Source organism: Balaenoptera musculus, chromosome 19 (assembly GCF_009873245.2).
Source record: "Balaenoptera musculus isolate JJ_BM4_2016_0621 chromosome 19, mBalMus1.pri.v3, whole genome shotgun sequence".
NCBI lineage: Eukaryota > Metazoa > Chordata > Mammalia > Artiodactyla > Balaenopteridae > Balaenoptera > Balaenoptera musculus.
In genome coordinates, this window is record NC_045803.1 from 59,418,941 (window position 1) to 59,442,225 (window position 23,285).

A 23,285-nucleotide genomic window follows, 5' to 3' on the forward strand; every position below is an offset into this window, starting at 1 on the left:
TTTGCAATGAGTTGTTCCATTACTGACACTAACCCACCTTTGCAACCGTGAACAGCTAGACTCTCGGTAGCAAACACCATGTGGGATTGTGCTGGGCCTGGGGTGCCGCTGAGTTGGAGCGGCTGCACTCGAGCCCGGGGAGTTGTGCAGGCTCACCGCGTGCAGGGTGAGCCGGGCACGGTGCCCCGTGTGTTCCAGAGCCTGCACGACACGTGAACGTCCTGTTTATCTGAGTCAGCACCTGGCAGTGACCGCCCCGGAGGGCAGGAACCACTGCAATCCCACCGACCTCGCGTGCGCAGGGTACCAGGACCGCGCAGGCAGCGGTCAGGTGATCTGCTCGCCCAAGTCAGGTCTTCGAGGGCCTTGGCCGGGTGACAGCCTCGGCCCAGGTGTGAGCAGGCGTCCAATGCCCACGCCCCTCCGTGGAAGGGCTGCCTGGGAGGTTGAGAAGGACTGGGGGGAGGGGCACCGGTGGATTGGTGACATCACCCCGGGTGCTGGGCTGGCCCTGCTCCTGCCCTTTCCATCCGATGCCGTCGGAAGGGCTGGGGCCCAAAGGGGAGGCGGTGGCTTCGTTTGGTGAAGCACAGGGTTGGGTAGGTGCGTGACTGGCTTTTTGCTGATTCTACAAGATACAGTGGGAAGAGGAAACGGGGCCGCTGACTAGAATGCGCTGCTCGGGTCTTCCTAACGCCTGTCGGGCCCGCCACGTGCACACCTTCCGGCCGGCAGGCCCCATGGTTCTTCCTGCGATGGTGGGCGTGCTGTCCCGCTGTCGGCCCAGCTCCTCGGCCACACGTGGCCGCTGAGCACTGGGAATGGGGCGAGCACAGCTGGCAAGTGAACTCCTACTTTATTTCATGTGAACACAAACCACCGCCTGTGGCCCCGATGCAGACGGCACAGCTCGGGGGCGGGGGGCCAGGTTCTCCCCGCGATGACGGAGGAGGCCGGAGCGAGGCCGCACTCCCGCGGTTCGCTTTGCCCCCGGGAGGCTCCGTAGCCCCCCCAGGTCCTCCTGAGGAAGGGGGTGCCCTGTGGATGGAGTCCCAGATAAGCCTTCTGCGCTCTCCGCAGGCTGGCACCACAGGGGGAGGGGCGGGGAGCGGGGCCAGCTGGAGGCCGGCGGGCAGGACGTGGCGGAGAGCTGTGGGCAAGGAGTAGTGGTCATGCTGGGGTCCGAGGCTCGGAACCGGGGGGACCTGGGGGTGTGAGGAGCCTGAGGACGCAAGGCCTCTTTGGAGTCAGGCCGCAGCCGCAGGGCCGTGCTTCCTGCCCCCCAGTGTGCAGCCTGGGCGTCAGGGTGGGGCCTGGGCTACCGAGGGTCCACTCGAGAAGGCCTCTCCACTGCCCGCCCTGTGCTCGGGCCCACGTGTTGCCCACAAAGCCCACTGCTCAAGCCGCTGTGCTCGGCAGGCCGCCAGGGAGGGTCCAGCCCTTCGTGGAAGTGTGTCCCGGGAGGACCCTGGTGACCGAGGCCTGGACAGGCAGGGAGGGCCGGGCGATGCGGGATCTGAACTGATCTTCCCTGGCCATTGTGAAAGGTGTCTGCAGGGCCGGGGCCCTGGGCTCCGCACGTCCCCACACTCACATGCTGGGCTCCCGCTGCCGACGCAGGGGCTGGAGGTGGGGCTCCGGCTGGGAGACACGGGGCAGGTCCTGGGAAGAAGGGGGCGGGGGGGATCACTGTCGGGCTGTCCTGAGTCACGACCACTGTGGGAAACAGGGGAGCGTGATGGGGAAGTAAGTCAGGCAGGAAAGTCACTGATGGCGGCCATGCGAGGTACCGTCCACTAGTGCTCGCACGCAGCCACGGGGACGGGGCAGGGAAGCCGAGCACAGGGTGGAAGGAAGAGGCGGGCCTGGGTGCGACCCGGAGCCCGCACTGCTGCCGCTCAGCACCTCTGGACCCTCACTGGCGTGGGCGCGGTCCCAGCGAGATGGGTGAGCGGAGGAAATCCTCGCGGGGTCAGCCGCGAGAGGAGCCGTCGGGGACACACTCACAGTACGCACTTTGCTGGTTCACTTCTCCGCAGATACGAGTGTTCCTGGGCGTCGGCCCTGCTGCAGGCACGGGGGGTGGGGGGTGGCAAGCAGGGGAGCAGGCCCGGCCTCTGGTTCAGGGATCCTGAGTTCCAGAAGAGTAGGTGTGAGCGCACACACACACACTCACACACGTGGGCATGCACACACGTGCACATGCACACACGTGCACATATACACAGACACACGTGTACAGATACTCTCTTGAATATACATGCACTCTCACATAAACGTGTACACACTCTCACACACACTCAAGCATGCACACGCACATACACACATTGACACACATGTATTCATGCATAGTCGTGGATATATATGCACATTCACATATGCACATGCACTCTCACATACACATGCTCCTAACATATGTGTAAACACACATCTGCCCACACTCAGGAACACACACACCTCCCCTAACACATGCCTGTACACACGTACACACAATCGCATGTGCATGTGTACACACACACTCGGCGGACACACGGTCACACACGCACACCGAGCTGAGGTCAGGTCACCCACCCACCTACCCAGCGTGTTCCCTCCTATCCTGGCCTCAGTGTTCTCCCCTGAGGAGGCGTCCATGACAGGCATGGCCCCCGGGGAGAAGAGGCAGCGTCCTGACCGTGCCCGGCAGGGACATGCGGGGACATCAGGGACAGCTGTGCCCAGGCCCAGGGCCGCCTGAACATCCACTGGCGTCCAGAGAGGGACCCGCTCCCTGGGCTGGTCCCAGACCCAGGCCCGCCGGCTCTGCACCCAGACGGGGGCCACCTGCCCCTGCAGGCTGGCCCACGCCAGCCCGCCATGTCTCTTCAAAGACCCAGGAGGAATGCCTCATCGCTGACCTTCGCCCCCAGGAAGTCAGAGGGAACTATGATTGAGGCCATCACAGCAGGTGGCAAAAACGGAAGCACGATTTTTCTTTCACGTCATTAAGTGGAAGAAGAGCTGGCTTGTGTCGGGGCCAGACGGGGATGGGTCAGCCATTTGGAGAGAAAACGATCCCAGGGACCTTGCCACATTTTTTCTAGAAGAATGTGGGACGTTCTGGTGGCCAGGTATGGAAAAAGAAAACCTCTGTACACTGAAGTCATTCATGGCCAGTGGCATGGAGGCGTTTACACAGGCCAGGCGGTGAGGGCACCGCTGCTCCTACAGCCGCCCCGGCTAAAAGGGCCAGTTGTGTCCGCGCGCCGCGGCCGGTCACCCCGAGCAACACAAAAACACACATGAATGCGCCTTTTACAGCCGGGGCCTTCCTCGCAGGCTCCAGATAAATGACCGACCTGAGCGAAATGTAAATTTGTAGTTGGCCCTCGGAGACATAATTATAGGAGAAAAACAAGGACAGTGGCATTTGGACGGGGGACGGCTGGCTCCTTTCCTGCAGCCAGGCTGGGTGTCAGGGGGGCGTCCAGGACGGGGAAGGGGAGGAGGCTGGGCCCGGAGGCCCCGAGGCCCCGAGGCCGGGGCTGCAGGCCACTGTCCGTCTCCTCCCTGCCCCGGGCCTGCCCCGGGCACTGCCATTCCTTGGGCCGAACGCGGTGATCTCCACCCCAGGCCCTCGTTCTGTGGCCGCCCCATGAAAGGGCCCATTCATGCCCCAGGCCGCTGGCTTGGGTTACCTCGGCCGGCCGGCTGGTCTCCGCCACCTCTGTTTTCTTTTCATTAGAAGGATTCCCGTATTGAAGGCCTGCGAGAGGCTGAATTCGGGATGTTCAGGCTGAGAATGTCGGGTGCTGAAGAGCCGCCCGCGGGGCCCAGCACCTCCATGAGCGAGTCGGACTTACGGCGGCGGATGGGGAAACTGAGGCTCGGGCCACGTGGCTGGCAGATGGCGGGGTTGGGGATGGGGAAACTGAGGCTCGGGCCACGTGGCTGGCAGATGGCGGGGTTGGGGTTGGGGAAACTGAGGCTCGGGCCACGTGGCTGGCAGATGGCGGGGTTGGGGATGGGGAAACTGAGGCTCGGGCCACGTGGCTGGCAGATGGCGGGGTTGGGGTTTGGACCTGGGCCACCAGCTGCCTGCTGCCCTGCTGGGCGGAGCCCGGGAGAGACGGGAGTCCTGAGCCGGTGGGCAGGGCACGGAGGTCTTTCTGGAGGCGGAGGGGCTGGTGCTGCAAGGAGGGGATTAGCAGAGCTGTCAGGACCTGGGAGGGTCTGCCTCGGGAAGTCCTGCAGGCCCAACCCTCCGCCGAGTCCTGGGTCCCTCGGCCTGGGCTGGACCCCCGCCGGGCCCAGGGGCGTGCAGCCCCCACGTGGGAGAGCGCGGGGCTGTGCGTCGTGGCGTGTGGCGGGAGGGTGTGCCTGTGTCTGCGTGTGACACCCTCCTCGGGAAGAGCACCCTCTCCTCTCCCTCTCTTTGCTCACAAACGGGGCCACTGGGAAGACAGGAAGACAGGCAGAAACAATCGCGCTCCAGGCGGGTGTCTGAGTCACGCCACCGTCAGTCTGGAATGTCTCCTTGGAAAGCGGCTGCCTCTGCTCTGGCCCCACCCGCGCGGCCACCGCTCAGGCCTCCCGCCCTCCCCCTCCCTCCCCCCCCCCAGCCTTCGCTGGGGGACCCACCCCCATCACAGCAGACCCCGCAAAGGCCCCAGACAGCTCATCAAAGCAGCTTTTACGCATGCCTGTTGGGGACCTGAGCTGCACTCGGGCAGGAAAGCTCACGCCATGCTTTATAGATAAAGACTGATTCATTTCCATTTTGTACTTTCCTTAATGTCCTCTAGAGCCTGGATTTTTTTTTTCCCTGATGTCAGGAAGGAGACTTGTAGGTAGGCCCTGCCCCCGGGTGCCTGAAGGGCCAGAGGGGTCATCAGGGTCCCTCATGTCCTGGGACCACTTGCTCCTCCTCCCTTGGACACCGCTACTATGTCCAACAGCTCAGCCACCCCCGGCCACTGTCTGGAGGAGCTGGGGCTGCCCCGCCGCCCCACGGGTCCTGCTTTGCCCTCCCAGCCTCTCAAATCCTCCCGAGTGGTGGGCATCCCTGTTGCCACCTCCCACACCAGGAGGCAGAAACTCAGAGAGGTTGCTGACTTGCGCAAGGACACACAGCTGGCAGGGCGCAGCGGGGCACAGAGGCCAGGCCTGCCTGTGCCAGCCTCTCTGAGTTCACGGACTATTTGGCAAATTCTGCCAACATTATGTCCCTAACGTGGGTTCCTTGGAGCCCACAGGGACGGTGCACAGGGCACACCTTCCTGGGCAGGTCTTGGGTTCCATATACGTCGATGTTTGCTGCGTCCGTGCCGAAGAGGCTCTTCATGGGACGGGGCCCAAGAGCCACCAAATCCACACTCCCCCATTAACCAGCAGGACCCCTGAAGAAGTGAGGGGCGCCCAGAAGGCATCTCTGTGAGGCTGGCAGCGGACTCCCAGGGCTCAGGCAGCCGCCTGCCACCATGCCCTCACCCTGGACTCGGCCGGGAGGCCAGCGGCAGGCAGAGGCAGTCAGCGATGGGACAGGCTCTACCACGAACTCCTGTGTCCTTAGGTGGGGCCCCTGCTTCCTCCAGCCTCAGTCTCCCCATCCAGCAAAGGGGGCTAAGGAGCCCAAGATGGCAGGTGACACTTGCCGGGAAAACTCCAGGAGGGTTGAAACACCCGACCCGGCATGTCACAGCCGCAGGCCTGGTCCGAGGTCCGAGGTCTCGTCTCCCAGGGACGAGGGCCTCGTCCTCGGGGACCCCACTGGAGAGGACCCACCCTCAGGGCAGGGGTGGGCATCACTTTCGAGGTGGGAGGCTGCCTGGACGGGTGGGTGTCCACATGCCAGGCACCGTCAGTGTCAAGCTGGAACGGCCATGTGACACTAACCCCTGGAATTTGCTGGAGGTTTCACTCCTCCCGCCCCTGCTCTGGCTTTGGGTCCGCGGTTTCATTTTGACATCAGGCAGAAGTTAGGGGATGACTCAGGAGCTGACTGGCTCTCCCAGCGCACGCGGGGGGCCCAGGGAGCCTCTGCCCCTTGGGGGTGGCCAGTGGCAGGCAGTGAGGGGACAGACGGGCAGTGGGAGGGCCGGGCTCTGTGTCTGTGACTTTGGGCAGGTCGGGTCGGCACCCCTGCGAGGCTGTCTCCTCTCGGAGAGTGGAGGCTTGGTACAGCTGGGAAGCTTCCAGCTCTGCTGCTTCTCAAGGCAGAAGCTGGGCCTCCCATGGAGGAGACCCTGCCGGCCGCGCCCCCTCCACAGAGCCCCACGGGGGTGTCCTGTCGGGCAGCTCTTCCTGGGCAGGGGGCTGCAGCTCCACGTCCAGCTGAGGGGGCAGTGAGGAGGAAGAGGAGGCTCTGGGCCCCAGAGGCCTAGATCACCGACCGCCTGGAGGCCGCTGGCCCCGGGGTTTTCACCCTCGGTACTGCCCAGTAATCCTTCGTTTTGGGGCCAACCTGAGCTTCGCAGGAGGTTCAGTAACATCTCTGGTGTCTGCCTGATGGTTGTCATAGCAGCCCCCCGACTGAGAAGCGCTGGGTTTCACGCCCAAGCAGGTGCGCTTGGAGGATTGGGGCGGGGGCTTGGGGGCTGTCCAGAGTCGCCAGCCTGGAGGGCTGGGCTCCCAGTTGTGTGGGATGGTGGCCCTGGAGCAGGAGAGGCGCGCCGCGCGGCCTTGGGCGTGTCCTAAGCCCCCCTGTGAGATGGGGAGGGTAGTAGGCTACCTCCTAGGGTAGTCAGATTCATTCACTCGTGCAGCACCTGTGCACCAGCTCTTAGGACTGTGCTCACAGCGGCGGCACAGAGCGAGGGCCTCTGTTGTTTCCGCACACTCGTGAGAGAGAGAGAGCTTCTCACACGAGGGGTGCGCGGGTATACCACGCTGGACACACACACACACACACACGGACACACACACACACACACACACACACACGGGTGAGCTCTGAAACTGTGGCCTTTCTTAGAAACAAGAATAGACCCATTAGGAAGGATCAGGAAGGAAATACCTTCTGGGAACTTTGTCTGAGCCAGGGGACCCCCGGCATTAGAAACTTTAGGAAACCAACAGATTGAAATACCGATTAACTGGAGGGGGTTTCTTAGCCCCTTCCTGTGCCGCTTTCCATGGAGAGGGCGATCCCAGGACCCTGAGGCCCAGAATGATGCCACAGAAATGTGAGCTGAGGCTCGGAGCCCCTGAGCGCCAGCAGGGCCAGGAGGCGGGGCCTCTGAGCCCCTAGCCCCTTGCTCAATTCAAGTTTTCAAGACAACTGGCAGGAATTTCTGGAAGCTCCTCAGACGCTGTAATGAGCAGCCATAGGAAAATCAGCTTTGATTCACCGCGTGTTTTAGCCGGTTATGAATTGTACGTGCAGAGCTCAGCGCTCGACCACTGATGCAAAACCATAGGCCACAGGCGGACCGGGCGACCCATTCCCTCATTTCCACACCCGTGTGCAGGATTCTGGGCCAAAGGCCCTGTGTTACCTATACCTTGCTTTACATAATAAAGGTGTTCCTAAGAGGGTGTGAAACTTGAACTTTGTAGTCGGAGCAGGGCTGGCAGCACTCTCAGGGGGAACGCGGTTCAAACGACTAGTTCTGAAAGGATGCCTTTCTGTAAAGTGAAGAATTCCCCTCAATTTCACTTCTCAGAAGTGCCCTAAGCCCGTGCCTTGGTTTGTCTAAAGTGGGGAGGGGCTGCATCTGTTGGTGGACGCCCCCCGTGAGGGCTGCCCCCTGACCTTGAAGGACCCACATGTCCACACCAGGGACCAGCCTCTCGCTCCTGCTTGCCCCAGGATAGCCTGTGTCACACACACCGGGCTGTGTGGCTTTGGGCAGATCCCTTGCCTTCTCTGGGCCTGGATGTCCTCATTTGTGAATGAACCACTGAGCAGCTGACCTGTTAGGGTCCCTCCGGCTCTAGGGACCTGCATGGTTCCAGCTCCCCACCATCTGTGTTCCAGTCTGGGACAGGCCAGAGGCTGGACGGGGGGGCCCAGAGCCAAGGCACTATGATTTTAGGGACCATCAACTCCCACCTTCGAGGCGTGGAGAGACCTCCAGCTGAAGTTCCCCAAGCAGGTGCAAAGCGACAGTGGTGTGCCCCCCCCCCACCACTCATCCTCCCTGCCAGAGGCACAGGGGGAAATGTTTACCGGGCAGGTACCAGGTGAGGGCTGGAGAGGAGGCCCGGCAGGGATGGAGACAGGGGAGCGATTGGAAACCACATGGGTACACTCACGCCACCAGTTTGGGAAGTCGTGCTAAATCCAGCCTTTGCCTCTGAGCAGCAGCAAGCCCTGCCAGTTTTGGGCTGGGCTGGCAGGGGGCCTGGGCAAGGTTTGCTGACTTATGTACCTTTCCCATCAGGACCCCCATCACTAGGGTGGATCCCCCTGAAACAAATACCTAGGAAGAGCGGTGCTTAAAAATAGCGGGGGGGGGGGCGGGGGGGAGCAAAGTTTGTAACTGAAGCCGCCGCGGTTGCCTGGGGGCAGACCCCGCGGCCCTCCGGAGCACCCAGCCGGCTGCCGGGAGCTTGTTTGGAGAGGACTTGGCCCGCGCGGCCCGACCTGGGAAGCGGGTGGAGGTTGCTTTCCTCCTTTCCCCACCCCGCCCCGGAGGGGCAGAGCGCTGCGCGGCCCGGGCGGGCCTGCGGTCAGGGATGAGGACTGCGCCTCCGCGCCGCAGAGCGCTGCGCGCGGGCCGGGCGCCGGCAGCCGCCGCTGCCGTTCCGGGAGCTCGTTCGCATCCGCCAGCGCGGCGAGCGGCGCGGGGCCATCGGAGCGGGAGGTGAGTGTGGACGCGCCGCGCCCCGCGCCGCCCGCGGCTCCCCGGCAGCGGCACTAGCTCGGGCGGCTCCGTAGGGACTCGGGGCTTGGCCCCCGGGGTCACCTGGCTGCCCGCTCCCCGCCGCGTCCCCGCGCCCTCGGTGGCGCGCCCCGGCGGGGCCGGACGGACCCTCCCGGCCCTCGCTGCTCCGCGGCCCGGCTGCCCCGACCTCGCTGCCGGCCCGGGACGTGCAGCGCCGCAGACGCCAGGGCGCGCCGGGGGCTCGGCGGGGGCCGCGGCCGTGCCGCATGGCCTCAGCCCTGTCCGGCGCCCTTGACAGAGCTTGGGCCAGCTCCGCGGGACACTTTGCAAAGTGCAGCCCAAGTGGCCGCCGAGCGGTGGGTTCCGGGTAGCTGGGAGCCGCCGGGCCGGACTGCGGGGAGCGGGGGCCGGGAGGGGGGCGCGAGCGGCCGTGGGCCGGCCATTCATTTCGGATCGCAGCAGTTGGTCCCCGAGCTGGGCCGCTGCCTCCTCTGGGTCGCCCCCGGGCGTGCTGGCCCCGTGGCACTCGGACACTGCGGCGGAGGCAGCGCGCGGAGCGGGGTGGGGTCTTTCCGACTGGGGGGCTCCGCGCCGCTGTGCTCCTGCGGGGGGAGGCCACGCGGCGCCCCAACCCGGCCCGCGCCCCTGGCTGGCTTGGCGCGCCGAGGGAACCGGGCCAGAGGGACCCGTGGGGACGCGGCGCCGCACGGCGGCGGCCGGAAGGGAAGGCCAGCCGGGCTCGCGGGGACTTACCGCGGCCACCAGACCCTGCCCCTGCACCGTCCGCCCGGGGGTGGGGGTGAGGGCAACGGGGTCGGAGGGACAGGCCTCTGGGTGCAGCGGCGGCGGTGGGGGGCTCCTGCGCCGTGGCAGCTGCTGAGGCCTTTAACCCTTTCCGGACTGGTGCTTGAGCGGACACTATTTGCTGTGTAGGGACTGTGCCACGTGTTACTGTGTTGATCCTCATATCATGAGCTAGGTGGTGCCCCATATTCTAGATGAAGAAACTGAGGGCCAGAGAGGTTAGGTAACTGGGCCAGCGCAGCACAGCTAGTGAGCAGCAGTGGCTGATAGCCCCTCTCCATTCCATCAGATGGACTCCACGTCTGCCTCTTGGTTGAGGAAATGTGCATTGAGCCCTCTCAGTGTCCCACAATGTCCCAGGCATCCCCTGACCCAGCAAAGACCACTGCCTTCCTGATAACAGGCAAGGTAACAGGCAAAATGCCGGGGACAGTATCAGACAGGGAGCTGGTGGGGGGGAGGTGGGGCGGAGTTACAGTTTAAGGAAGGACAGCCAGGGCCACCTCTGAGAAAGTGGCCTGGGAGGGCATGCCCTCGCGTACCTTGTGCCCGGCCTGGCAGGTCCGGAACCACGGGGCAGAGCCTGCCAGGAGCCTCCCTGTGAGGAGGAAGAGGGGGAATCCTGTTTGAAGAAAATAGGAAGGCCAGGCCATCTCGAGGGGGACCGTGGCCCCTACAGCGTCTCAGCCTGGGAAGCAGTGTCTCAGCCTGGTGAAGCATGTGTGGCCCCGCACCTGAACCCCTGGCTGGCTGCCACCCCGGGCAGTGTGGAAGCAGCAAGTCCCAGGATTTCAGAGTCAGAGGGAACTTAGAGGTCATGAACTTCAACCCCCTCATCCGGGCTTCGGTCTCCACCAGACCCTGCCTCTGGGTCACCGACTCTGCTTGAATACCCCCGGCGACGGGGAACTCACTCCTGTCACAGCAGCCAGGTCCCACCCCTGAAATCCGCCGAAGGGTTCCAAGAAAGCTCTGCTGCAAGTAGAGCAGAAAGCCTCCTACCTGTGGTTTCTGTCAGCTCCAGTCCTGTCATCCGGGGGCAGCACACTTGGGTTAACTCTCACACGCGGTTGCCTCTGCAGAATGTTAATAGAGAGATTATGTCCCCTGTTAGCCTCCTCTTTTCAGGGCCTGCGCCTTTTCCAACTTAACTTCCAGGCCAGGCACCTTCCCGCCTCCCTCCCTGGGAGAAGGTCAGCGGGTCTCCACCTGGCTTCACATTTGTGAGCACCAGGGTGGCCGGGAAACAGAGACCTGCCCTCGCCTCCTTTCTTCTGGAACCTTGCAACCATTGATGGTGCCAAAGACACATGTGCTCCTGGACATCGGCTCACACTTCTGCTTCCTCCAGAGCCCTGAGACTTCCGAGCCAAGCCCCACCCCATCCCTGTTGGTTTTGACTGTAAGAATTCAGTTACCCTCTGCTTCCTCATCCAAAAGGAGGGGCTGAGAGTGAGGGGTAAGGCAGTGCAGATCAAGAGCGCAGGCTCCAGAAACAGCTGTCCACGGGCTGTGTGGGCAAGTCACCAGGACAGTGGGGGACTTCTCAGGGCGTCATGGGACAGGCTGAGGGACAGAGCGCCGGGGCACAGGCAAGCATGCCGAGTGGGCAGATGCTGCGTGGTTACTGCCCTCGGGGCCACGGAGACTCCGAGGGGTCTGTGGGAGGGGTGTGGAAGATGCAAAATACTTGAAAGGGTGCGAGGCGCCAGCTGCAAGTCCAGGACAGAGGGAGGTTGTAGGGAACCATCGTGCAGCCAAGGCAGGACGCAGCCTGGGTCCCGGTGGGCCCCAGCTGGCCTGCCCACCTTGGCTTTGGTTCATTGTAGATACGTGGTGGGGAAGAGAGCTGGGAAAGTGCATGACCAGCCCACTCTCCTGCCCGCTGCAGACAGAGCTAGAGCTGGAGCCCAGCATTCAAAGACAGCCACGGTCCAGCCCGTCCTCTCCCGGACAGCCCTCCTGGTCCATTCAGCATCCAGGATGCTGGCTCCTGCTTCCCACCTCGCGGCCTGGACACCTGGCGTCCTGTCCCCCATCTCCACCGTCCCACCTTCCCCATCAGGACACCCCTTCCTTTGTTCGGCCCGCAGTCCTTCTGGCACCCCACCTGTCATCACCTGTGGGCCTGCCCATCCCCCGCTAGGCTGTCCCCCATGAACAGGAAGGTGATGCCGTGCTCAGAGCTCTGTCCCCGCCAAGCCGTGCCGTGCACTCAGCACCCCTGGCGGGGGGACTTTCAGGATTCTATTGCCAACCTCGTTCTCTGATGGAATTGGGGGCTGAACTAAGCCTGGTGGAGGGAGGAGGGTGGGGGCGGGGTGAGCTCTGTGAGACATCCTTGCAATTGCCTGGGGCTAGTTTATCCTCACCTTTCACCTGGTGGCCATGGGTGGGGTGGCGGACGCCGTCCTCAGGGACTGATGGCAGTCTTGCACGTCGCTCAGCCCCACCGTTTCCCTGGGTGGAAAGAAAAGTAAGCCTGTATGGTTGGGTAGGTTGTGCAGTGCCCAAGGCCGCCGAGCCTGCACTCTGCTCAACAGGCCTCCCTCCGCACACCCAGGCTGCGTCCATCCTGGGGGTGCCTTGTCCTACACACCCAAAGGTCCTGGAAGCGTGAGTGGCGGCCCCACCGTAGCCGTGTATGCCCTGCACGGGCTGCTTTCTTTGCTCGTGAGGACTGCGTACACAGTGCCGTGGCGTGTGCACCCTGGAAGCCGCCCTCCAGCAGGGCTGAGGCCTCTGTCATTTCTGACTTGGGATTCCCTCCTTCCTCCTCGGGTGCTATCCAGCGCTTCGGCCCCTCAGCCTTCTCATGGGTCCACGTCACTCCTGCAGATGCCCCCTTGGACCGGGTCTGCCAGGCCAACTTAGGGAAGGGTAGGCGGCAGGGTGGCAGGCGGGGGCCGGGCCTGGCTGTGGCCTGCACTGCGAGTTCCTGCCTCCAGATGGTCTTTAGCGCCCGCGGCCCCGCCCCTGCGCACGGCCGGCCTGCGGTCACCCGGCCTGGCTCCCAGTGGCCAGAAAGTGAGATCGGTGTCTGCCCTGGCAGGACTTCGGGGGCCGTGACCCCGGCGTCAAACTATAGGTTTCCTGCTCATTACTCACCCCAGTTCTTGTCAGGATTGAAGTGGTCTCTTAGAATTACATCCTTGTCTAAATAAAGCTGGCTTTTTGAAGGACAGTTCCAAATATAAGCTCCCTTTATGACCGTGGGGAGAGCCTGAGGATGGAGGGGGCTCCCTCCAGAATGCGGGGCTAGCCTGGGGGACCCTGGGGGCTTACCTGCCACATCCCGACACTGTCGCCCCAGGCCCCCTCCCCGCCCCGTCTTCCCCATCACCCAGAGCTAGAAGCAAGAGGGCAGCACGGCCCGCCGCCCAGGAGCTGGCGGCCCAGCTGTCCTTGCCTCCCCCAGAGGGGTCCTCACACCCACAGCTCTCACCCTCCCACGTCGGGGTGGGGGTCACTCGAGTGAAAAATGGGTTTGGGGGGAACTCAGAGCCCTGGGTCAAGGCCCGCTCAGCCTCCCCAGAGGCCGTGACTAGGCAGTGGCCCCCTGGGGGCCCCAGTTTGCATCACAGAGAGGGCCAGGGGAGGTGGCCTTCAGGGTGCTCCGCACGCAGCTGCCTGGCCTGGGCTCGGCCACCCACCTGTACCCAGAGTCAGCAGCCCGTGGAGGAGGGAGGAGTGAGGGACCACACAGGTGAGAGCAGGTGGATGGGACAGGGCCCCGGGAACAGAGCCTCCTGCGCCGTCTTCAGCCCCCTGGTGGGCACGCAGGCGGGAGCCAGCAGCCGGCCGTCTGCTAACAGCCTCTGTCCTGACTCTGGGCTGCTCGCAGGCCGGCGTCCCAGCCAGCAGCTAAACAGAATCCACATTCATGAGCGGCCCTTGAGTCTTCCCGAAGGCCCGGCCCGCCGCCCTGCAGAATGTGACCATTGCATTTTCTGAATTCCTCCGGGGTGGCCGGGCCAAGGTGGCCATGTGTAAACGGGGACTGCTTCTCCGGGCCCTGCATGTGGCCGGCCGGGCGCTGCCCTCTGGGGACGCTGCAGAACAGGGTCTCACTGGGTTCCTGGCTAGGGGCGGGGCCGGGGGGTGGTCAGTGGGGAATTGCCACGGCCGTGGCTGGACGGGGCGAGGGAGCCAGGATCAGGTCCTGGTACTGGAGGAGGTGGCCCCATCGGCGGAGGCTGCGGCGCTGCGGGCTAGTGGGCGTCTCGTGTCCTACATCAGCCCTACTCAGCAGGAACCTTGTTTTTAAAAATATAAATATAGTTCATGTATCATAAAATTCGCCCTTTTAAAGTGTACACGCCGCCAGTGGTTTTTAGTGTGTTCACAAGGTTGTGCAACCATCACCACCGTCTTGTTCTAGAACATTCTCATTACCCCAAAAAGAAACCTGGTACCCACTGGCAGTCACTCCTGCCCCTCCCCCAGCCTTGGCAACCGCTAAGCTACTTTCTTTCTCTATGGATTTGCCCATTCTGGACGTTTCACATGAGCGAAACCACAGTGTTTTTCTTTCCATGACTCTCTTCACTTGGCGTGGCGTTCGCCGGGTTCATCTGCATTGCAGCCGGGATTGAAACTTTGTTCCTTTTTAAGGCTGAATAGTATTCCAGCGTGTGGACGACCACACTGTGTGTATCCATCATCCGCGATGGACACGGGCACTTTCACCCTTGAGCTGCGTGATGACTCTGCTGTGAACATGTGTGCACAGGCGTTTGTGTGGACGTGTGTTTTCGTTTCTCGTGTGTAGACATCCGTGGAGTCACGTGGTCACTCTAACCTGTCCAGGAGCCGCCGGACCGTTCCGCACTCCAGCTGCACCGTTTCCCGTTCCCGCCAGTGGGTAAGGGGATGGGGACCTTACCCTCTTTCTGTGGACAAGGAAACTGGGGCAGGGAGGCAGAGGCGCTGGCTTGGGGTCACTTGCCAGGAAGAGGGGCCCGGATTCAACCTCTGCCTGGACGCAAAGGGGAGACGGAGGCAAAGAGTGGCTGTCATGACTCCGAGGCCATGTCTTTAAGGACAGTGTTGCAGGAGGCTCTGTCCTCTGGCCCCTGCCCCTCCCAGAGGCATCTCCCCTAAAGGAAGGGGAGGCCAGGTCCCCTTGAGGCCAGACCCCGCTGCTCTGCTAAAAATGTAGGGTTGCCCTTCCCCCAGCCTTCCCGAGAGGTTTCTTCCCAGGGTGACTGTGCCCTCCGAGAGGGACCAAGCACATCACTCAGGGACACTGGCTCTGAATGGACACTGTTCCCAGGAGATGCCAACATCGCTTGCTGAGGTCAGGTGACCTATGGAGTGTTAGCTCAGGTCCGTCCCAAAGTGGGCCCCGTAACCTGTTCCGTGATGATTTCCGTGGTTCCAGAGCACACGATCAGAAGACAAGCCCAGGAACTAGTGGAGTCCACGGTTCTCACCCCAGAGAGGTTACAACACTTGCCCAAAGCCCACCCAGCAGAGCGCAGTCAGAGGGGTCGAGGGCTGCGGCCAGGTGTGCCCTCCAGCTCCGTCCAGGGTCGTGCCCTGCCCCGGGCACTCCCAGTCTGGCTCTCGCCAGGCACGTCACGCTTGGGCACAGCACAGGGAGCGAGACGCTGGGGCCCAGTACCCCAACCCAGCAGGCTGGCTTTTCCTTAGCTGTGACGCGCGGAGACTGGGAAGAGGTGGGGTCCTCCCCGGCGGCCGCAGCGCGACACCCCTGCGTGCTGGGCTCCCTCTGTGCTTCGCGCCTGCGTCTAGCAATCAGTCACCTGCGCGGGACTGCCCGGGCCAGGCTGTGCTCCAGGCCTGGGCCGCTGTGACCGGGCCACCCCCTCCGTCCTCCTGGGGGCAGCGACTCCAGGAAGGGTGCGAAGGGGGCGTCTGGGCGGGATCAGGGGAGGCCGGGAGGAAGAAGGTGTTCCAGGGGCCGATCCTAGAAGGAGGAGAGCAGGACCAGGGGAGGCCGGGAGGCAGCACGGGCCCGGCCAGCCCCCGCCCTGGGGAGAAAAAGGCGAGGTGAAGCGGCCGCCTCTCTCACACAGCTCAGAGTCAGGGCGGGGATGCGGACCCGCCCTGGTTCTTACCGCAGCCTTCTTTGTCCCAGGGGCCCGGGGACCGACGCGAGAGCAGCCGCGGGGAGGGTGACGCCCTCGTGGGGCCCCGGCCAGGGCTGCAGGGTGCGGGGCCCCCCTCCAGCAGTCACACTGCCGCTCAGTTGTCGGGCTGGTCTGCACCACGATGGGAAGGTGGGCACTTGGCAGGTGCCGGGGCGGCGGCCAGTGCCGGGGTCCGTCCCCCGGGAAGCGGGCCCGCTGGTGCCGTTTTACAGGCGGGGGAGCTGAGGCACAGAGGGAAGGGCCAGGCCCCAGCATCAGGACCCCGAGGGCCTGGGCCCGGCCAAGGGGCAGGTCAGGCCGCCAGCGCATCCGGCCCACCTCCTGGCCTGTAGAACCCATGAGAGGCCGGAGCTTCGCTGCCCGCGCCCCTGCCGTGCGGGGCTGCCTTCAGATCGAGGGAGCCCGAGACCGGGGCCCGCCCTCGTCGCAGCTTGTGGCCGTGTGCAGCCGTCGGAGCAGGGGTGTGCGTGTGTGGGGGCGTGTCTGTGAGCGTGTGCCTGTGTGTATTGTGGGGTGTGCATGTGTTGGGTGAGTGTGCACACGAGTGTGTGACACGTGTGGGTACATGTGAGTGCGCTTGTGTGTGTGTAGGTATGCACATGTGTGTGCCTGTGTGCACATATGTGAGTGTTGTGTGCGTGTATGACATTGTGTCATGAGTATTGCACGTACACATATAATACGATATAACCAAAGTACACAGGTAAGTTTAAATGCTCTAGAAACTACATTTAAAAACAAAAAAAGAAACGGGTGAAATTAATTATATTTAATACAGTATGTCCAAAAGGCCATCACTCCAACATGGGATCAATACAAAATCAGTGAGGCAGTTTAGGTTCTTGAGGTTTGGCGTGTGGTCGTGGCCGCCGTGCAATGCTGGTCTCCAGGTGCCCTTCAGCTGTGGAACCCCTGACACCCACCCCTAGCACGGGGCCCCTCCCCCATCCAAGCCCTCCTCACCCTTCTCACCTGCTTCCTCCAGGAAGCCTCTCCAGACTGCACTTCCTTCTCTGGGCCTCAGTCTCTCAAGGTGGGGTTTGTGACCCTTGAGCAGACTCCCGTCTCACTGAGGTCTGCTGAATCAGAACTGCTAGAGGAGGGCCTGGGCTCTGCATCTTCATAAGCTCCCCTGGTGACTTTAAGGCTTTACCCACGTTGAAGTTCAAGACCCTCTTAAGCCCTTATCTTTTTGTCCCTAGATGCCATGTTCTAGGTACGCTGGACAGCAGCTGTGCCCACGCACACCACTTCCTTGCTCACCACCATATCCTTACACATGCTACTTTTCTCTCTTTGGGATGTATGGAAAACTTCTATTCATCCTTCAAAACCCACCTCTAACATTGCCCTGCCTTTCCTCTGAGAAGGCTTCCCTTCCAAGGGAGCATAAGTCCCCTCCCCTCCATTGCTCCTTCTTAATTCTGCCCTGCGCACAATGGTTCCATGTCTCAAGTCCCTGGTGTGCTGGCACCCGGTGCCAGCTCCTCTCTGAGCTCCCGGAGTCTGGCCAGGCCCCAGCATGGAGCGGCCTCTGAGCATGGATGTGGAATGAATCCGGGCGTGCGTGGGTGGGTCGGTCTCTGCAATCTCAGTAAACATCTGGCCACAGGGCCTGGCAGGAAGCTGACCTCGAGGGTACCACTCGGCTGGCAGCCGTCTATAAATACATTCTAAACGCGGACCAGCCCACATGCATTCCTGCTCCCCACCCCGGAGTGCCCTCCCAGCGGAAGAAAGGCAGCCGGCGGCCCTCCAGGCCTGGCCGGGGTGGTCGCTCCTGGCGAGCGGGAGCGTGCCCGCTCCAGGGTCAGCTCAGGGCCCCCGAATCCGATTGTTATCTGAACAAGCTCACCGGCAGCCCAGTGCCCCGGCTGCGTCTCGCTCTGAGAAAGGCTCCCCGTGCCGGCAGCGTGCTTTTCTTGGATGTCTAGGCTGTGTTTATGCCGGGCTGGTGCCTGGGGAATAATTAAAGCCTCAGAGGCTCCGGAAGGGCCTGCCTGCTGTTCGTAGGTGCTGAATCTGTGTGTGCAGGCCCGAAGCCTCCTGTGCCGTGTTGCCCGGGACCTGTTGAGCAAGAGCTTGAGGCTGGTGTTCAGGTGGCTGTGAGCTGAGCCCCGCAGGGCCCAGGGGACCCCGTCGTGTAGGGCAGGACGAGGGTCTCGGGAAGGGTCAGCCAGCCTGGGGTCCTCAGTGTGTCCCCTCCTGGGCCCTCAGTCTCCCCACTCGCCCCGCGGCACAGCTGTGCCTCCTGGCACAGGGGTGCAGACCTGTATGGCCGGCAGTCGGTCTGCAGGGGCTTTGCCAGCCACGGGCCAGGCCTGGTGTGCGGCGGCGGACATTGTTCCCCCAGGAGGTGGAGTGGACGCCATCTGGCAACCAGGCGTCTCGGGCATGTGCCTTCAGGAGAGGTTGTCAGGCCCCCAAGTGTAGAGCAGCGAGGGGACCTCAAGAAAGCAGTGCCGTCGAGGGAAAGGGGGTGCAAGGCACAGGGACCGCTTCTGACTTCCTGGTGGCTGCACGAGGAAAAGCAGCAGGTGGCGTGAACTTCCGTGATGTGTGTTATCTAGCGAGCATCTCAACGTGTCGTCTGTGAAAGTGACCAGAGCGCCATTTCACATTCTTCTGGGCTCATCTTCGAAGGCCGGGTGTGGGGGGGCGAGGGGGAGCGTGGCTGCGTGCGCTCAGGGCAGCCTGGGGGCGGGGGGAGGGGGTCGCGCTCCCATCCCAGCCCCCTCGGGTCATGCCTGGCGTGTCCTGGAGCCCCGCTGTGCCTGGTGGGTCCGTGGCCCCGGAGGCCAGGGGACATGCAGGGTCCAGTGGGTGAGTGAAGGAGACTCGCGGTGTCCTCGGGGCCTCAGGGCTCGGGGACTCCCGGCGTCGTGGTTTCCATGGGGTCTCCATCCTCACGGACAGCCGTGTCCACCCCGGGCACCCAAACCTCTTGGCCTGCCTTGCACCTGCTCCCGCCCAGCCCCTCCCTACTCCCCTGGATGCCACCTCGGCCTGGGCAGCCTCAGGCTGGCTCAGGCGGCCCCCACAGGACTGGATCAGCCCTGGGACCCCTCTACCTGGGACAGACTCTGCAGGCAGGTCCTCAGGAAGTTTCGGAAAGGAGGAAGTTTCTCTGTGACTACAGCCAGCCAGTTAGGAAGCTCTGGAGGTGGGTGGGTAGACACATAGACGACACATAGATACACAGGTTATTGTACGTGATATATTGTTACATGTATAACACTGTACATTATATAGTGTTGTATACAGTGTATCACACTCAATATTTAATTGTGTGTAAGTATATGTGTAATGTTATATAAGTTGCACATTTGGGTTACTGGGATCCTGTGCCGTTCCATGTACCACGTGCCAGGTACCGTGCTAGGATTTTGCCCAGATGATTGGTGTTCTTCTCACTGTACCCCTCCAGGCAGGTAATATTAAGACACTATAATTCCCATTTGAGGCTCCGAGGCTGCAGGGACTCGTCCGAGGTCACACACCCAGCAAGGGGTAGGGGTTGGAACCCCGATGCCGGTTTCAGGAGGCCGTCTGTCCGTCCCACCATATGGCCCCCACCCCCAAGAGCACTCACTGCCTTGAGACTGTCCCTCCCCTCCGGACACCTGTCCCCGAAGCCCACGGCCCTGGGCCGTCCCAGGTGGACTCTGCCGCCTCAGCCCACGCTGGTCATCTCGCTGCCGGCCGAGGCCCCTGCACCCAGGCCCCCGCACGGGCGGAGCCACCCGCAGGGATGTCTGCTGTCCATCCGCTCATTTTCCGTTCCCGTCTTACACCCCACTCTGGGTCCTTTCTCCTCGTCACCCCACTTTTAGCTTGACCGCATTCTTATGCATTGATTCTCTTGAGTACAAGTGACAGAACGATTCCTGATTGGCATGCGGGGTTGAGAGGGCCCCGGGATGGTCAGGTTCCCGGGCAATGCCTGGGAGGTGGCCTCTCAGCCGCTTGGCTCTGCCTTTGCTGCACTGGCCTCACGGGAGACCCTCCTGAGGGGGGCAGAGAGACCCCCCTGGCTCAGGCCTCTGTCCCACCCGCCAGCCCAGCAAAAGGTCCTGGGAAGCCTCTCCTTGGTGGATTCGTGACTCCCGGAGACTCCCCGGTCTCCATGGCCTGAGGACGCCCTTGGGCAGGTCTGTGCTGTGCACCCGCCCCCGGACCCGAGGTGGGAGCGGCCCTCCCAGTCTCATGGCCTGGGCCTTTCCCCCCCCATCCTCCGTCCCTCATCACAGGGTCTGCCCGCCCCTCTCCCGGCTGCTGGGGAAGGGAGGGTGAGGACAGGGGGAGGTGGGCAGATTTCAGGGTTCTCAGGAGGGGGGGAGGGCAAGGCTGTGCGTCTTCCTAAGTCAGTAAATATGAGTCTGAATATTTATTTATATAGGTATCCTGTATGTATGTGTGAGACAGATAGATGGCGGATGGATGGATAGATATATTCTCTCTGTGAGATTTCTTTTAGACGTGAACCAAGGTTTCAGTGGCTACAAAAGTTGGAAACCCCCAGGCTAAGACGACCTCAGACCCCTTGTTCCAGACGTCCCGGCATCTTGGCATCTGGGCGTGACAGTCGAGAGAGGAACCTGGCCCTCACCCCCGAGCCTCCCGTTTGGGGCGCGGGCCCCTGGGTGTTAGGGCTCCTGGACCCTGGGGCGTAGGTCAGAGGCATCTCTGTCCTGGCCGGGTTGGCACATGGCAGACGGCGCCGCTTCCATCAGCACACTGGACAAAGCTGAGTCAGAGGAAACAAAACAGAGTCCTCAGAAAGCGCTTTCTATCAGCAAATAAAGACAGTGCTGGAGGAAGTGAGTGTCCCCTCCCTCGGATGAGGCCTTTGATCCCTGCCCCTCCCGCTGCGGAGTCCGAGGGGCTCCTACAGTGACCGCGGGGGGGAGCGAGAGGGGCACGGGGCCCTCCCCTCACTTCTCACCGAGGTCCCCCTGCTCAGGACACATCTGGGTGCAAAGATGCGTTCGTTGGGGAGGAGGATGGGCTGGCCGGCACCCCGAGGAAGGGAGACAGGAGTTCTGCACATGAACTTGGATCTGCATCCTTGGCAGTAGCCCGGAGCGTCTGGGACAGGGGTTGTGAGCAGACGGTCAGGCGGGATCCAAGTTGCTTTCCCACAGGAAAACAGTCATTTTCATGGGTCCTGGGACACAGCTGATGGTGATAAATTTACAACAGCCGTCACTGGTCTGCACTTACTGTGCTGAGAGCTTGAGTTGCACCATCCTGTTTAATCCACTCAACACCCCCCTTAGAGAAGAAAGCTAAAGCTGAGAGATTTTGAGGACTACAGCTACCCACTGCTGTGTAACAAGCAGCCCCAGCCTAGGGGATTCACACAACTGCAGTTTATCACTTTTCATGATTCTGCAGGTTGGCAGCAGTGCTTCTGCTGGTCCTGCCCCGGCCCCTCAGGGGGCAGCACTGGGTTGGCGGAAGGCCGGCTGGTCCCAGCTGGCTGTGCTCATGTGGCTGGTGGTTGGTGGTTTGGGCAGAGGCCAGCTCAGAACACCCCAGCCAGGCAGCCCTGTCCCACGGGTGTTCCTTCCCCAGGACTGGGCCCAGGGCCACCTGAGTGGGAGGGCTGGACCGTGCCCACAGGCCAGCAGGAGCACTGGGACCCCAGGGGCAGGGCACCCAGGAGGTGGGAGCCACGTTCCAGTCCCCCCCCCCCCGCTAGGCTCTACGTGACACAAGCATAGGGTGGCCCCAGACAGTGCTCCCCACCTCTCTGGACCTCGCTTCCTCAGTGAGGAGCTGGAGGTTACGTCATCGTTCCTGCTCACAGATCAGCGTGAGAATCCGCCCAGGCGATGGAGGTGGCAGCTTGGGGTGAATGGAGGGTCCAGGTGAGCTGCTCCCGTCAGCTCCTGCCGTCGTGGCCATCGCTGGGGAGCCCGGAGCCATTGGCCCTCATGGTGGGAGGGGACGGGGGCACCAGTGGACGAGCCTGACCTCCAGGGTCCGCACACCCAAGCCTGGGTGCTGCCCCAGCCTGCGGCAGCCTTTGAACCTCAGCACCCTCGTGACCCCAGCTTCCGCCGGGGTCTGGCAGCTCGAAAATTGGCTCCATTCTCCAGATGGGGAAACTGAGGCCGCACCTGCTGGCAGAGGGGCCCACACTTAGGCCTTTGAGGGTGACTTCTGCTCTCCTAGGAGCACTCTACCCAGGCTGGCCGGGAAGGAGCACAGTCCCGCGGTCACTGTGGTTCCTGGAAGCACTTCGCTGATGCCTGCTTTCTGGAACCTCCGCACCCAGCGGCCTCCTCGGGGCCTGGGACCCAGCCTCTCCAATCAGTCCCTCCTCTCAGCTGTGAAAACAAAGCAGAGGCAACAGGGGGGCCGGCTCGGCTGCGGGTCAGCTAGGGGCCACAGTGCAGGGACCCCAGTCAGAGGCTGAGGGTGAGCTGGTATCACACCCTGGCTCCGTCTGTGCCTGTTGGCATCTTGATAACAGGCAGAGGTGCCCTGCTCTCCAGGTGGCACGGAGGGTCTTCAAGGACCCCCAGCACAGCGGGTTACTGCGGCCGGGGGCTGCGCCAGCCCAGGGAAGGTGCCTAGGGATGGGACGGGGATGGGAAGGGGCCCGGAGCCAGCAAGGTAGTGTCTCCCTCTGGGAGATGCAGGAGTGGCTCCCTGAGGAGAGGGACGGACCATGTCCTGGATCTGGTCTGGCTCCCCCACCCACAGCCCCTTGCCGGCTCTTTGGCCCACGAGGCCCTGGGACCCTCCATAGGCTCAAGGAGAAAATGGACCCAGTCCCCAGGTGGCTGCGTAAGGTCCCTCCCCCCATGGGATCACAGAGCTGACCAGGAGTGAGCACTGGGGAGAAGGAGGGCGTGTCCCCTTCCCAGCCTTGGAACAGAGCTGTCGGTGTCAGAGATGGTGTCTGTGCTGCGGGCACCCATGCCATCCAATGCCAATCATGTCAGGTCCTCTCTCGGGGGAGGGGGTTCACCTGGTTGGGGAGGGGGGCAGTTGCTTACTCCAAAGCATTGCAGCACCGTCAGCCCTACTTTGAGCTGGGAGGTAAAGTACAGCACTCAGGGCCCCAAGACTAGAATTCTAGTCCTGGTGATGGATGGATGGTGGGTGGATGGTGATGGGTGCATGGATGGATGGATGGTGGACGGATGGATGGTGGATGGATGGGTGGATGATGAATGGATGGGTGGATGATGAATGGATGGGTGGATGGTGGGTGGACGGTGGGTGGGTGGATGGGTGGATGGATGGATGGGTGGATGGATGACAGGTGGGTAGATGGTGGGTGGATGGATGGATGGGTGGATGGATGCATGGATGGATGGATGGATGGATGGATGGGTGGATGGATGGATGGGTGGATGGATGGATGGGTGGATGGATGGATGGATGGATGGATGGATGGGTGGATGGTGGATGGATGGATGGATGGGTGGATGGTGGATGGATGGATGGATGGGTGCATGGATGGGTGGATGGGTGGATGGATGGGTGGATGGATGGATGGATGGATGGATGGATGGGTGGATGGATGGATGGATGGGTGGAT

General features: G+C 62.5%; 2 protein-coding genes across 2 annotated transcripts in view; one reads left to right on the forward strand and one right to left on the reverse strand.

Moving 5' to 3' along the window:
- Positions 1-327: 327 nt before the first annotated feature.
- LOC118884645 (WAS/WASL-interacting protein family member 1-like) lies at positions 328-10,932 on the reverse strand. Its single transcript, XM_036832347.1, has 7 exons — positions 10,866-10,932; positions 10,614-10,687; positions 2,017-2,131; positions 1,595-1,662; positions 856-1,150; positions 722-815; positions 328-456 (listed from the first exon to the last, which is right to left on the reverse strand). Exons 2-7 carry the CDS (start codon positions 10,642-10,644, stop codon positions 328-330), a joined length of 732 nt encoding a protein of 243 aa, XP_036688242.1. The 5' UTR covers positions 10,645-10,687; positions 10,866-10,932.
- ZNF469 (zinc finger protein 469) overlaps positions 9,093-23,285 on the forward strand; it is a 51,009-nt gene continuing 36,816 nt past the window's right edge. Inside the window, exon 1 of the mRNA XM_036834690.1 lies at positions 9,093-9,163. The gene's annotated coding sequence lies outside the window, so the exon portion shown is untranslated. The remainder of the gene's footprint in view (positions 9,164-23,285) is intronic.

Coding starts and splice junctions, on each gene's coding strand:
- LOC118884645 (XM_036832347.1), bottom strand. CDS start 10,644: ATGACAGGACTGGAGCTGACAGAAACCACAG. Junction 1,663..2,016: donor CGGAGAAGTGAACCAGCAAA/GTGCGTACTGTG, acceptor CCTTCTTCCCAG/GACCTGCCCCGTGTCTCCCA. Junction 457..721: donor TGGGGCCTGCCGGCCGGAAG/GTGTGCACGTGG, acceptor CCCTCCCCCCAG/TCCTTCTCAACCTCCCAGGC.